This window comes from Carcharodon carcharias, chromosome 10, assembly GCF_017639515.1.
Source record: "Carcharodon carcharias isolate sCarCar2 chromosome 10, sCarCar2.pri, whole genome shotgun sequence".
Taxonomy (NCBI): Eukaryota; Metazoa; Chordata; class Chondrichthyes; order Lamniformes; family Lamnidae; genus Carcharodon; species Carcharodon carcharias.
In genome coordinates, this window is record NC_054476.1 from 94,043,381 (window position 1) to 94,057,323 (window position 13,943).

Sequence of the window (13,943 nt, forward strand, 5' to 3'; positions counted from 1 at the left end):
TGCCCCCTCTCTCTCCCTGCCCCCTCTCCCTCTGGCCCTCTTTTCTCTGCCCCCCCGTCTCTGCCAACCCCCTCTCTCTTCCCCCTCTCTTTTCCCCCTCTATCTGCCTCCTCTCTCTCTGCCCCCTTCTCTCTCTCTGCCCCCTTCTCTCTCTCTGCCCCCTTCTCTCTCTCTCTCTACCCCCTCCTTCTCTGCTCCCCCTTCTGCCCCCCACCCTCTCTGAGCCCCCACCCCCTCTTCCTCCCTGCACCCCCACCGCTCCGTCTTCCTCTCTGTCCCCTCTCTCTGCCCCTCTCTAAATCTCTCTCTCCTGCATGGCTGCTGGGCTCTTATCTGTGTGCCTCTCTCTCTATTTGCACATGTATTCCAGTTATTGTCATCTTTCTGAATTAATGTAACTGTCAGTTGAAGGCTGTGATGATTTCGTGAGAGCTGGAGCTAGGTTGAGATGAAACCAACCAATTCTGGTTGCCATGACGAGCTCGATCTCTTGGCAAGTCTCTCCTGCATTCTGAAGACGTTGTGTTTCGAGTTTCCTGTTCCAACTACTGTAGAGCATCCTGTTGGTGAGCCCTCTCACAGTGTAAGCCTCAGCTGACTCTCAACGGATTCCTGCTCTGCATATAGTTCGGTGACAGCCGGAAGGCTGCGCCTGCTTTGTTTGGCCAAAATTCTGAACGTAAAAGGGTTTCTCTGTATTCTTAAATTGCAGGAAGATACACCCGATGGTTCCCAAGAGTCAGAGAGAAAGAGGAAGAGAAAGCTGTTTGTCAACGCTGTTACTCTGTCCTAATTCTCACTAAATTCTGAAAGAAGCTTTCTGCAGAGCCTGAGTTTCCGGTGCTTGGTAAGTGTCTGTCTGTCTGTGTGTGTGTGTATGTCTATGTGTGTGTGTCTGTTTGTCTGTGTGTGTGTGAGTGTGTATCTCTGTGTGTGTGTATGTGTGTGTGACCACAAGCTGCACTCTGCGAGCCTGACTTTTCACCTACTTCCTTAGGCAAATGATTAAACCAGTTACTGGGAGGAGGGGCGACAGTTTGTTGTGTTCTGGGCTGAGAGTCACAGAAAAGCAGTGATGCCGACTCGGTCCCTCCACCTTGCTTTCATCTGCCACTTTCTGTATAGAAACTAGACCATGATGAAGTGGAATCTGCTCCTACAGCGCCGGCTGCCTGTATTTAACATGGCATTTACAAATGGCACAAATCCCAGAGCCGACATGAGGAAAAATAATTTTCTACAGCCAGTTCTAATAATCTAAATGCATAGATCTGAAGGGTGGAGGAAACAAATTCATTGTAAATTTTGAAAAATGTATTGGATAAATCTGCGAAAGGGAAATGATTGCAGGCTTATATGGACAGAGTAGGGGAATGCAACTGATTCCTGAACTCTGACACAGCCAGAAGAGGCAGCATGGCCCCTTTCTGTTCAATGAGTCTAGCTGGGTCCACGTTAACTCAATCAGTTCATGCGTCACGAAATATCAGGGTCATTGCTTCAAGTTGGTGAAGCTGCTCAATAAACTCAGAGCTGGATGACATCAGTCTGGGGCTGGGCATATCATCAAACTTGAATATTGAAGCTTCAGCCAGGAGCCTCTGAGTCATATTGTTTTCTCTACTGTCTTCAACATAGATGAAGCTACAGAATGAAGTGAACTCCCTCTACACTGTCCCCATCAATCACTCCCAGGACAGGTACAACAGTGGGTTAGATACAGAGTAAAGCTCCCTCTACATTGTCCCCCATCAAATACTCCCAGGACAGGTACAGCACAGAGTTAGATGCAGAGTAAAGCTCCCTCTACACTGTCTCCATCAAACACACCCAGGGCCAGAACAGCATGGAGTTAGATACAGAGTAAAGCTCCCTCTACGTTGTCCCCATCAAACACTCCCAGTACAGGTACAGCACAAGGTTAGATACAGATTAAAGCTCCCTCTACATTGTCCCCATCAAATACTCCCAGGACAGGTACAGCACAGAGTTAGATGCAGAGTAAAGCTCCCTCTACACTGTCTCCATCAAATACTCCCAGGACAGTTACAGCACGGGGTTGGATACAGAGTAAAGTTCCCACTACACTGTCCCATCAAACCTTGTCCAGTTTTGTATATGATGTGTTTTCTGTCTTGGTATAAACATCAGAATATGTTGTGAAGCTGATTTGAGTTTTTTCCTGCTCTCTGAGTCGTATTGAGGTGGCCGAGCTCTCTATTAGAGAATCAGTGTTGGTGGGACTTGTTACGATCAGTCCCTTTGTGAGGTCCTCCAATTTGTTATCTTCCCAAACAGGACCCCGATTTTGTTATATACCCCCAGGTGAGGAGGAATGAGCTGGCTCCCCTCCTTTATTCAACCTCTTCGGCTGGTCACAACAAGGTTAATTTAAAGGGATCCCTTCCCTCATGGATATCTTTTCCCAGTCCAAATATATTTATCTTTTTTGAAGGAGCCAATTTAACCAGGCCTTCTTGAGTGGAAGAAAGAGTAATTTTATTAGTTACTAAAGCCCCAAAGAAAAAAAAATGCAACACACATACCCACAGTTCAGAAATGAGAAGTTAAGAGTTCAAATAAAAGTTTAAAAAGATATATGAATCAGTCTTTGGCTTGTCCATGAGGCGTAGATGGTGAAAAGCTGCAGCTGTTAAGTAGGATGATTCCAATAAAGCTGACTTTGGCAGTTTTGCAATCGGTTTGGAGACACTTGGTTCTGCAGTGTAGCTGAAGAGGCTGCCCTAATTCCTTTTTGATTGTGGCTCCTGTTAAGCCTTGTCTCCAGCAATAGAGAGAGAGAGAGACTTCACCTGCAACTGCAGGGGTGTAAAGTTGGTGGTCTTGCTGTCACACACACACACAGCAGACTAGCACACACTGCCCTGCTCTGCAGCTAGCTTTTTAACCTATTTTTGATGTATATTCAAGTAAGGGGGAAAAAAAAATGACTTGCACCCAGAGTCTGTTTTCTCTGATCTCCAAACATTTTACATATTCTGTGATATAAATCAACAGGAGATGGATTTTTGGGTGACTGTTGAGACGTGGTAATCAGTCTTTGTCTCTGTAACCACAGGAGATTAAAATTCAGTCTCTTGCATCTTTCCTATCTCCCTTTCAAGTGTCTCTGCTTTTCAGGTGCGACTTTCCATGTTCTCTCAGAACAGGTCTGTCAGTATAAGCCAGATAGGAATTTTCCAGAAAGTGGTCACTTTACATTATCAGCCATCTTTTGCTTAGTATCCTTGCTTAAATTTCTTTAAAAACATACAAGTCTTCCTTAAAAAGTTCAGTATTCCCATTTGTAATTCGTGGCTGTATTCGGCTTTTCATGACAGATTTAGATCATTCCTGATCCTCCTCCCTCACGGAAGAATGATCCTTTGATCGGGGCGTTGCTGTATTGTTTACCAGCCACTGAGCAGGAGGTTGTCGAACCTGGAGTTGTTTGCATCTGGAGTGAAATTCCTAGCTCCATTCAGTGTTGTTTTTCTGTGGTTGTTGTGAATGATGGATGTTTAAAGCAGTTAACATGTTGAAATGGGGACTGCTGATTGCCACTCTGAAGTTCTCAAGCGCTAATAAAACCAAGACCTGAAACAGCTGAGCAGTGGCAATCCTGACCTTATTGCTGCTGGCCACGATGATTCACCCAAACCAACTCTGCCGCACATTTCTTCCAGGATCATCATCTGATCTTGGCTGTCAAGGAAATGAGACCCCTCATGCCACCAGCCCCCCTTCACCATGGGAACTCCATCAGAGCCTAGTAGAGTCAAGGGAAGACAGGACAGGCACCTTTTTAAGCTGCACCAGCTGCTGTTTTCTGTCCGGTGAACTTAAAGGGTACGAGCTTGAGAATGGACGTGTGAAGGGATGGTGGGGGTGTGGACTGGTTGGTTAGTGAGTAGGCATTTGGGTGCTTGGGAGGGTCAGATCTGGCTGGGGATGGGGTTTGGGATATAGTTGGGTGGCTGGTAGGGGCAGTCAGGTCAGGTCGGGGGTTTGTTGTGTGGCCAGGAGGGTGGGTGGATGGTTTAGTTGGCGGGAGGGTGGGGGGGTGTAGTCTGGTCTGTCGGGGAATTAATGGGCTGGTTGGGTGTAGTCAGGTGGTGAAGGGTAAGTCGTGTCCAGTTGGGTCAGGGTGGGGGTAGTTGGGTTGTGGTCCGGTCGGGAAATAGGCAGGTAGCTGGCGGGGAGGGTAGTCAAGTGGTCACAAGGGTGGGGGGTGGTCTCGATGGTAGCCATGTCTGCTCGGGGGTGGGTAGTTGGGTCAGAGAGTACTTGGGTCGAGTGAGTGGTCGAGGGTAGTCGGATTGGGGAGTATTCAGGTCGGGGGTAGTTGGGTTGGGGGTGTGGTTGGGTTTGGGAGTATCCAGGTTAGGGGGGTAGTTGGGTTGGGGGTATGGTTGGGTTTGGGAGTATTCAGGTCAGGAGGGGTAGTTGGGTTGGGAGTGGTGTGGGAGTATTTGGATCAGAGGGGTAGTCGTGTTGGTTCAGTGGGTGTGGTTGGGTTTGGGATTATATGGGTCAGGGGGGTAGTCAGCTCGGGTTGGGGTGGTTGGATTGGGGAGTTTTCAGGTCAGGGGGTAGTTGGGTTGGGGGGTTGTTGTGTTGAGTTTGGGAGTACTTGGGTCAGGGGTAGTCGGATCAGAGGGTGTGTGGGAGTATTTGGGTCAGGGGGTATATGACTCAGGTTAGGAGTGGTTGGATTGGGGAGTATTCAGGTCAAGGGGATAGTCGGTTTGGGGGGTGTGGTTGGGTTTGGGAGTATTTGGGTCGGGGGTAGTCGGGTCAGGGAGGGTGTGGTTGAGTTAGGAGTATGCAGGTCGGAGATAGTCATGTTGGATCGGGGGTGTGGTTGGGCTTGGGTGTATTCAGGTCTGGGGAGGCAGTCGGGTAGGCGAGGGGTGTGGTTGGGTTTGGGAATATTCAGGTCAGGGGGATAGTTGGGGCCGGACAGGGGGGATGTGTTTGGGTTGGGGAGTATTCAGGTTGGAGTTAGTTGGGTTCGCTTTGGAGGCCTGTCAGGGTGTTGCGGGAGTAGTCGAGTGTTCGGGGGCTTGTTGGCGGTTAGGCAGGGTTAGTGTGGTGGTCGAGGGGTTGTTTGGAAGGTCGGGCGGTGCGGTTGGAGGCATCCGTTTTGGAGTTTCCCAGCTGTTGAACCAGGTTTTAATCTTTCTAACATTTCCTGGGTAACTATCCAGGTAAGACACACAGAACTATCCCAACTCTCTGTCTGTAACTCAGAGTCAGAGACATTCGTGGAGAATCTTGGGAAGCAGTGGAATTGCCCATCATAAGTTTAAACTTCTCGGAAAATTCAGACATTGGTCCACAGGTCAGCACTTCCTCCGGGTCCTGATGCACATCTTTGGTCGTTCATCTGGCCTCTTACAATCCAGAGACCGGAAAATTTGGGCCCGAGACTCGGGTCAATGCTCTGCCAGTGATCCTCCAGTTTTGGAGGTGTGCCCTTGGCAAAGTGGGAGGGGTCATTATCCTCTACAGGACACAGTGCATGATGATGAGGAAGGCCCTATGATCTCATTGATCTCATTGTCTCAGATAATCAACCTCACTGATATCCGTCCTAAATCCATCATCCTGAATTCATTATTCTGAATCCATCCCTCTGAATCTAGCTGTCTGAATCCATCCATCCTGAATCCATTGTGCTGGATTCACTTCCCTACTGACACTTTCTCCTATTGGTCATTCTCTATGCAAAGAAATCATCTGCTGCATTGCTGTCTGGACCTGACCCTCTACACGCTGACCTTCTGTCCTCTTGTCCAGATCCATGACATGCTGACCTTCTGTCCTCTTGCCCTGACCCTTCACACACTGACCTTCTGTCCTCTTGTCCAGACCCTCCACTCACTGACCTGACCCTCTACACAGTGACCTTCTGTCCTCTTGTCCAGACCTCCACATGCTGACCTTCTGTCCTCTTGTCCTGACCCTTCACACACTGGCCTTCTGTCTTCTTGTCCAGACCCTCCACACGCTGACCTGTTCTTTTATTCTGCCTCCTTGACTACCTGAAAGTATCATTTCACCTTTATTTGTTGTATCCCGTCTGTCATTAGTAGACATCTCAAAGACCCTGGCCTCTATTGGGATCAGTCCTTCAAATGTCCCATTCTCTCGGATCGGGTCCCTCAAAGATCCCCTAGCCCCATGATATGCCACTCAAACATAGCCCAGTCTGTGATCGGTTTGTTGAGGCCCCCTTCCCCAGTCTGTGATTGGCCCTTTTATGTCCTCTCTTATATCTAATAGGTCCTTTAAAGACAGCCCCCTCCTGATAGGCTCTTCTGTGATAGCAACCTCCCCAATGCCGTTTTCTGACAGTGCCCTCAAAGGGCCCCTCTATACTGCGTCTGTCTGTGAAACAGGTTTTTTGACATATCTTTCCTCTCTGAAAGTAGAGCTCAGCCTTGTTGTTTTGTTCGGTTTGAACACATGGGCCTGAATGGTTCCCACATTGCCAGGAGTCGTGAAAGTGTTGAAAACTTTTTCCTGGTTTCTCTTGGCTCCCTCCTCCCTCTCAGTCATATAGATTGAATGACCCTGGATATTGATCTGCTCTTTGCCCGAATATTATTGTCCCTCTTGTGAGCAGGAAACAAAAATAGTAATATGCTGTGGCTGCATGTGAGCTACTGGCGACTGCCTGGACCGACCTTGTTTCATGACTTGAACCTCTTCAGTGTAAATAGGAACTGCTGCTAGAAGCTTCACTCTGATTGGTGGACAACGACATAAATGTAGGGTGAGTGAGTGCACGAGCAGATTGTATTGAAGTATCTAACAGCCGCCAGACATTGGAGCCATTGAACAGGAAGAACAGAGTGGCAGTGTATTCAGAGTTGGTGAGAAAGTGGAGTTCCTTCTCCGAATTCCTGCACCAAGAGGGTGTTAGCTTCAGGAGGTGTCCAAGGCAGAAAGAAAGAAGGTTAGACATGAACTTGTTAAATTATGATTTTCTGTGATTACTGTCTCCCGAGAACACAATGAGAAAATAAAACTCTCGAAGCTGGTTCTGTTTGGCTGGGATTGTATTTTAAAGTGGGCAGTGCCTCCTGCCAAGGAACCTCTCAGTGCTACAGCTGATACTGATAGTGTTGTTCAGGATAGCAATGAAATCCAAGCTGGAACCTTTCGGGATGTTTTGAAAATTCACACTGTGGCACAGGGTGTATCAGCTTTATGCTGGTGGGAGGGAGGGAGTGGGAGTGAGGAACTTGGCAGTTGCATTTTGTTTATTCATTGATTCAATGGTTAACAGATTCTGTGGCACAGCGAGGAGTTCATTGACTTGTCCTTGCAAATCTCTCCCCATCTACTTTTGGATCAACAGTCCCATTTATAAGTTGTAACTTGCGTCCGTCTCTTTCTCCTTCTCCTGATGATTTCTCAAAGCCTGGGACAAATTTACTGTCAAATGTAAATAAATGGGTGGGCCGAGCCCTCAACAGGGCAGAGCGTACACAGGCTGACTGTTCCTCTCATTCTCTTGGGATCAGTGTGTTCTGTTTTGTAATTTTGTTTTGTCCCTTTTTCTACAAAACTAAATCAATGCAAATTGTTCAATTATTGAGGACCATGTGTGACAAGGAGGAGATAAGCAGATACACTGAATGTTCAGCTCACACTTGTCTTCCACAACCCCTTCCAAAAGATTTCAGTCCTCAGTGAGATTAAATAGTGCACTTCACACACTGTCTACATGCATGGGTAACTTGTTTTATTCTTGAGGTATTGACATGGCTGCATGTATTTCTCGTAACTCGAATGGCTGATGAGTTGCTGCCTTGCACAGTTGCAGTCGTTGTGGTGATGACGTTCCTATCAAGCTGCTGATGATGAAGGAATTGCAAAGCGTGCCAATGCAGGATGGTGTGTGACTTGGACAGGAACTTAGAGTTCATGAGGATTCCTGCAAAATTGCCGCTTTTGTCAATCTCAGTGGTAGAGGCTGCAGGAGAGGGAGGTACTGTCAAAGTGACACTGGTTGCTTCTTGCAGTGTATCTTGTAGATGATACATGCTGCAGCCACAGTGCACTGGTGAAGGACAAGGTGTGGATCGAGTCCAGACAGACTGCTCTGTTAAAGCTTACTGAGGACACACACATTCAGGCTTTCCCTCACACTCCTAATGTAAGCCCTGTGGGTGGGGAAAGGGCTTTGAGGGGTCAGGTGATGAACCATTTGTTCGAGAGTGCCTGATTTCTGTCTTATTCTCGTAATGTCCAGTTCAGCTTCCGGTCAGTTGTGAACTGCTGGTGATGATCTTGATCAAGGTGTTGCTGTTCGATGTCAAGGGAGATCTCTGGGCTTTCTCTTGTTGGAGATGATCATTACTTTTTATTTTATTTTTATGGCTTCATATTTGCTGCATTTGTTCGTCCAGCTCTAGATGCACCTGGGAGAGGGGAGTTTAGAGACAGATTCCTGGACAATGTTGGAGGTGATGAGGATCAGTGTTAAAATCTCCATGGGTAAACCTTAAACTAAAATAACCACATTTACCAAACAACCCCCAAATGAAGAAATTACCAATTTACTCTTTGTAACTTTTACTTTGTAATGAATCAAAATCAATACAAATTAACAGGTAAATGATATTTGAAATAAAAAGGTAAATTTCACTTTAACTAGTCAATACAACAAAGATATGTCTTACGCAATCAGAAGCACTTGTACCACTCCCTGTGGACCTGTAGCACCATGGGCCGTTTCAAAGTTCTCTAACTCAGACTCTGGTATATACTCTGATAGACTCTGGTCTCACTTTCCTACTCAATCGATTTGGCCCTCAAGTCACATTCACTGGCAGCTATATCCCATCTGAGGTCCCCAGAGACTGCCATCATCCAAACAGCACATTCCTGCAGAAGCTAGTTTCTTGACAGTCTTGATTACACAGATTCCCCAGATACTCCTTTATCTGACCCTTAAACCCTGATAAACAGTATGGTCAGCTCCAGTAAAAATGAAGCATCAGCAGTAAAATTGTCCAATTCACAATCTCATTTCCATCCCTGTCTTTGGCTTTCTGTCCTGTTTAACTGTATTTCACACACACACACACACACATAGCTGTTTGTAAATGTGCCTTCTTGGTTCTCCTTTCTGTTGCAGCTCTCTGTGTCTGGCCACACGGCTTTCATATGTTAATTTCCTTCTTGTTGGTACTGTTTCCAGGTTAATGGTCACCAGGTCAAATGGAGCAGAATTTTGTATTAGTCAAGAAAATTACAGTTGATCCCTTTACAATTGATGCAAACTGTTAAGTCCTTTTCAAACATTTTGAAAAGCTAATACAGATTCCACAGACATTTTAAAGAAATTACAAATGTTCCTTACTGTACTGCTTCTGGGTCAAAGGTTGTCACAGGCTGAGGGCAGTGTTTGGGCGGGAGCAGTTGGGATCACACGGTGGAGTAGTATTCTGGTCACCTGGAAGAAGGGAGGCTGGGATGAAGATTCCCAGAAAGGAAAGGGCGCCAGGCTGTAGGACACCTCGGTGTTCTGGGACTGAGCCTACTGTGCAGGACACTGGCAAATTTGGAATAAATCACTGAGAAGATATTATCTTTAACTCTGATTAAATTGTAAGAAGTTTGTGTTAAAGTGATTTAGTGAAAGAATTTTTCCTAACTTTAGAGAGACGTCATTCACTACTTCATTTTATCATACTTCACCTGAAGGTTGTTTGAAAAGCTGAAGATGAAAGGGCAGGGGATGGGGGTGTGGGGGGAGCAGGGAGTGCAGGGCTGTTTGTGAACATGGTGCTGATGATGGTGGACTATATGTGTTGTGTCAGTGAACTGCTGTTAGTGGATTTTGCAGCACTGTCAAGTCCATAACCAGATAGAGCATTTACCTCTGTCTCCATAGCAGCTCCTCTTCAGAAACACTAAATCAATGTGGAGGCTGAGTGAAGTGGGACACGTTTCAGCTCGTTGTGCTTTGAGGTGACATCCAGTCACTTTTGTGGCATTGACTGTCCTAGTTTCTGCGGTGTAACAAATGACAACTGGGAATTTGATACCAGAAATGGTAGTACCTTGTGTGCTGCTGCATCTCCATACCAGTCTCTGCTTGTCAGTGTAACTGGGGCAGGAACACACAAGAGAGTCCAGACTCATGTTCACAGCCCTCCCACCCCTTCTCCACCACCCTGTGCCCTGTTCTCTTGCTCCCTCCATGGCTGCTTGCTCTTCTCTGTGTTCTGTTTGCTGCCCACCACGACTGACCCCCCACTCCCTCCACTAGTCCCTCCCCTCCCTGTCCCCGCTTGTACCAACCACCATTTTGTGTGTGTGTGTGTGTGCACTCCAGAGGAGTGCCATCTGGTTGTTATTTCTTGTTTAATAATGGATCAGAGATCAGGGATTGTTGATTGCGACTGTTAACTCTGTGCTTTCCACTTTTAGCCAGATTTAATCAACAGGCATGGCAGAAGCTCACCAGGCTGTGGCCTTTCAGTTCACAGTCACCCCAGATGGGATCGACTTGCGCCTGAGCCATGAGGCGCTGAAACAAGTCTACCTGTCCGGCCTGCGTTCATGGAAGAAGAGAATTCGACGGTACAGGGTGAGCTCCGGGGTGCTCAGCATTCACCATTGTTCCTCTAGAACGAGTCAGGAGGTCCATTCATTACCGTGTGAGCTTCCTGTCACTGTAATCTAGCTCTAAGGCACAGCTCACTGACACCTGCCTGTCCATCCAGCCATACAGAAGTCTTCCTCGGCTCAGCGAGAGCAGCCCTCAGACCTTCCCACCTCCAAACCTTCACAAAGCCTCCATATCTCAGGGCTGGGGCTGGAACTTGTGATCTTCTGATTCAGGATGAGAGTGTTACCCGGTCAGACAAGCATGACAAAATCGAACCGGCAGGAATAATCTTGGGAAGGGAAAGAGGGCAGGCACTTCGGTTCAGCCAGGAGCTGACGATCCAGGGAAAACTGGTGGCGGTCTTTGCAAAGGCAGTTTGAAGGGTCAGGTGAAAGCAGGACCTCCAGGGTAGTTTTATCAGGATTATGGCTGGAGAGGGTCTTTAACACGATGGCAGGCTGGTGTGGGGGGTGTGAGGAACGTCATGTTGATGTCTGGCTTGGTTCAGCGGCTAACATTCTCACTTCTGATTCAGAAGGTTCTGGGTTCAAATCCTGCTCCAGAGACTTGAGCACATAAGAAGGGCTAATGATTCTGTGCTTGATTGAGGGAGTGCTGCACTGTCAAAGGGTCAGGTACTGAGGGATTGCCACATTGTCCAAGGGTTAGTACTGAGGGAGTGCTGCAGTGTCAGAGGGTCAGTACTGAGGGAGTGCTGCATTGTCAGAGGGTCAGTACTGAGGGTTTGCTGCACTGTCAGAGGGTCAGTACTGAGGGTGTGCTGCAGTGTCAGAGGGGGTCAGTACTGAGGGAGTGCTGCACTGTCAGAGGGTCAGTACTGAGGGTCTGCTGCACTGTCAGCGGGTCAGTACTCAAGGGAGTGCTGCACTGTCAGATGGTGAGTACTGAGGGTGTGCTGCACTGTCTGGGGTCCCATATTTCAGTTGCCCCTTCTGCTTTCTCAGGTGGACAGAAAGGAATCACTGGCAGTTTTTTCAAGGGGCTGGTGGTGGGGGCTGGGCGGAGGGGGGTGTTCTCTCTGGTGCCCTGGTCAATATTTATCCCTCTGAGTCCAGTGTCATTCTCTTTGTCTTTCTAGAATGGTATCCTGACTGGTGTTTACCCAGCCAGTCCCTCCAGTTGGATCTTTGTGGTAGTAGCAGTGATTGCGACCATGTATGCAAGGGTTGACCCCTCCCTAGGGATGATCGACAGGATCAGGGATCATCTGCCCACCAAGTATGTGACCAAAATTGCAGCTTGCTAAGGAAAGCATTGATTGTCATTTGCTGTAAATTCAATCTCTCTCTATTCTCTGGCAGTGGTTACCTGTCCAACCAAAGTGAGAGTATTCTGAGTGGGCTACTCTTTGGCACAGGGCTGTGGGTTGCCCTCGTCTTCACTATGCGTCAGACTCTCAAGCTGCTCCTGTCCTACCATGGCTGGATGTTTATTGAGCACGGCAAACCTTCTCCCAGTGTGAAAATCTGGATGGTGAGTTGAATCTTCTCGATATCAGAGACATTAAGAGCATAAGAACTATGAGCAGGTGTAGGCAATTCAGCCCCTCGAGCCTGCCTCACCATTCAATATGATCATGGCTGATCTCATTTTGGCCTCAACTCCAATTTCCCGCCCTTTCCCAATAACCTTTCAACCTGTTACTAATTAAAAATCTGTCCATCTCCTCCTTAAATTTATTCAGCGTCCTGGCATCCACTGCACTCTGAGGTAGTGAATTCCACAGATTCACAACCCTTTGAGAAAAGTAGTTCCTCCTCATCTCTGATTTTAAATCTACCACCCCTTAGCCTAAAACTAGAATGCCTAGTTCTAGAATGCCCCACAAGGGGAAACATCTGCTCCATGTCTACTTTGTCTATCCCCTTTAGCATCTTATATACCTCAATTAGATCTCCTCTCATCCTTCTAAACTCTAGCAAGTATAGGCTTAAACTGCTCAATCTCTCCTCATTAGACAAGCCCCGCATCTCTGAAATCAATCTAGTGAACCTCCTCTGAGCCTCCTCCAACGTGACCACATCCTTCCTCAAGTAAGGGGACCAAAACTCTGCACTGTACTCCAGGTGTGGTCTCACCAATTCTTGCAACAATACTTCCCTATTTTTATACTCTCTTCCTTTAGCAATAAATGTCAAAATTCCATTTGACTTCCTTATTCCTTAATGTACATCATAAATTGTAGAGCGGGGAGGGGCTTTCTCCATGTCTGCACAATAACTGGTTTGATTTGTTTAAATGGGTTGTTAGCCCTCCTCCACAGCAGTTTCCTGCCCTCTGTCTCAGAATGCTTTGTATCGGTATTTACCAGACTCTGCCCTGGTGCCTCTTCCTGCCGCCTGAGAGGATCCTGAGGGCTGGAAACAGCCAATGGTGAAGTGCACCTGCACGGGCCATGGCATAGGTAGGCTAGGGGCTTCAGCATATGTTTGGAGGTGCAACAGTCACAAAAGAAATGCTCGGGAGAAATTAAGAGAATCATCAGGTTCATAATTTGCACAAACCTCAAAGAGAGCAATTCATTTAAAAGCTGCAGCCAGTAATTAGCAAAGTTCATAATTAGATCTTTACAAGAGCTTGGTTGGATGGTCGTTTGGGCTGTGCTTGGGTTTGGGTGCTGGTCTCTCTGGTGTTTTGGGTTTGAGTGCTGGTCTCTCTGTTGGGTTTGGGTTCTGGTCTCTCTGGTGGGTTGCGTTTGGGTGCTGGTCTTTCTGTTGGATTGTGTTTGGGTTTGGGTACTGGTCTTTCTGTTGTTTTGGGTTTGGGTGATGATCTCTCTGTTGAGTTGTGTTTGGGTGCTGGTCTCTCATGTTGGGTTTGGATGCTGGTCTCTCTGTTGTGTTGGGTTTGGGTGCTGGTCTCTCTGTTGGGTTGGGTTTGGGTGCTGGTCTCTCTGTTGGGTTGTGTTTGGGTTTGGGTGCTGGTCTCTCTGTTGTGTTGGATTTGGGTGCTGGCATCCAGATGCTTGAGTTTCATTGTGCTTATTTCTAAACTTCAGTTCTTTTCTCCTCACAGTTGTTGGTGAAGATTTTCTCTGGCCGCAAGCCGCTGACGTACAGCTTCCAGACCTCACTTCCTCGGTTACCAGTACCTTCCATCAAGGACACCATGAAGAGGGTATGTGGCACCCTGGGGATCATTCAACTCTTCCGCTCGGTACCACTCTGTACATCCTGCACTGCAGCAATGCACTGGGGGAGAGGCTGTCTTGCAGCACAGTATCTTAGTTGGTGTTCAAAGGTCACTTGAAGTTTGGTAAACACTGAGATTTCTAGATAACTGCCCTATT

General features: G+C 47.4%; 1 protein-coding gene across 3 annotated transcripts in view; it reads left to right on the forward strand.

The window, feature by feature from the left end:
- Positions 1-400: 400 nt before the first annotated feature.
- LOC121283188 (carnitine O-palmitoyltransferase 1, liver isoform-like) overlaps positions 401-13,943 on the forward strand; it is a 440,711-nt gene continuing 427,168 nt past the window's right edge. The window contains exons 1-6 of one of the 3 annotated variants that reach the window (XM_041197423.1): positions 401-583; positions 713-847; positions 10,453-10,612; positions 11,733-11,872; positions 11,956-12,127; positions 13,670-13,771. In XM_041197423.1, coding sequence (XP_041053357.1) covers positions 10,472-10,612; positions 11,733-11,872; positions 11,956-12,127; positions 13,670-13,771 — 555 coding nt within the window. In that variant the 5' untranslated portion in view covers positions 401-583; positions 713-847; positions 10,453-10,471. Of the gene's footprint in view, positions 584-712; positions 848-6,839; positions 6,965-10,452; positions 10,613-11,732; positions 11,873-11,955; positions 12,128-12,962; positions 13,059-13,669; positions 13,772-13,943 lie in introns of those variants that run through there. The other 2 variants (XM_041197425.1, XM_041197426.1) reach the window with 2 other exon arrangements.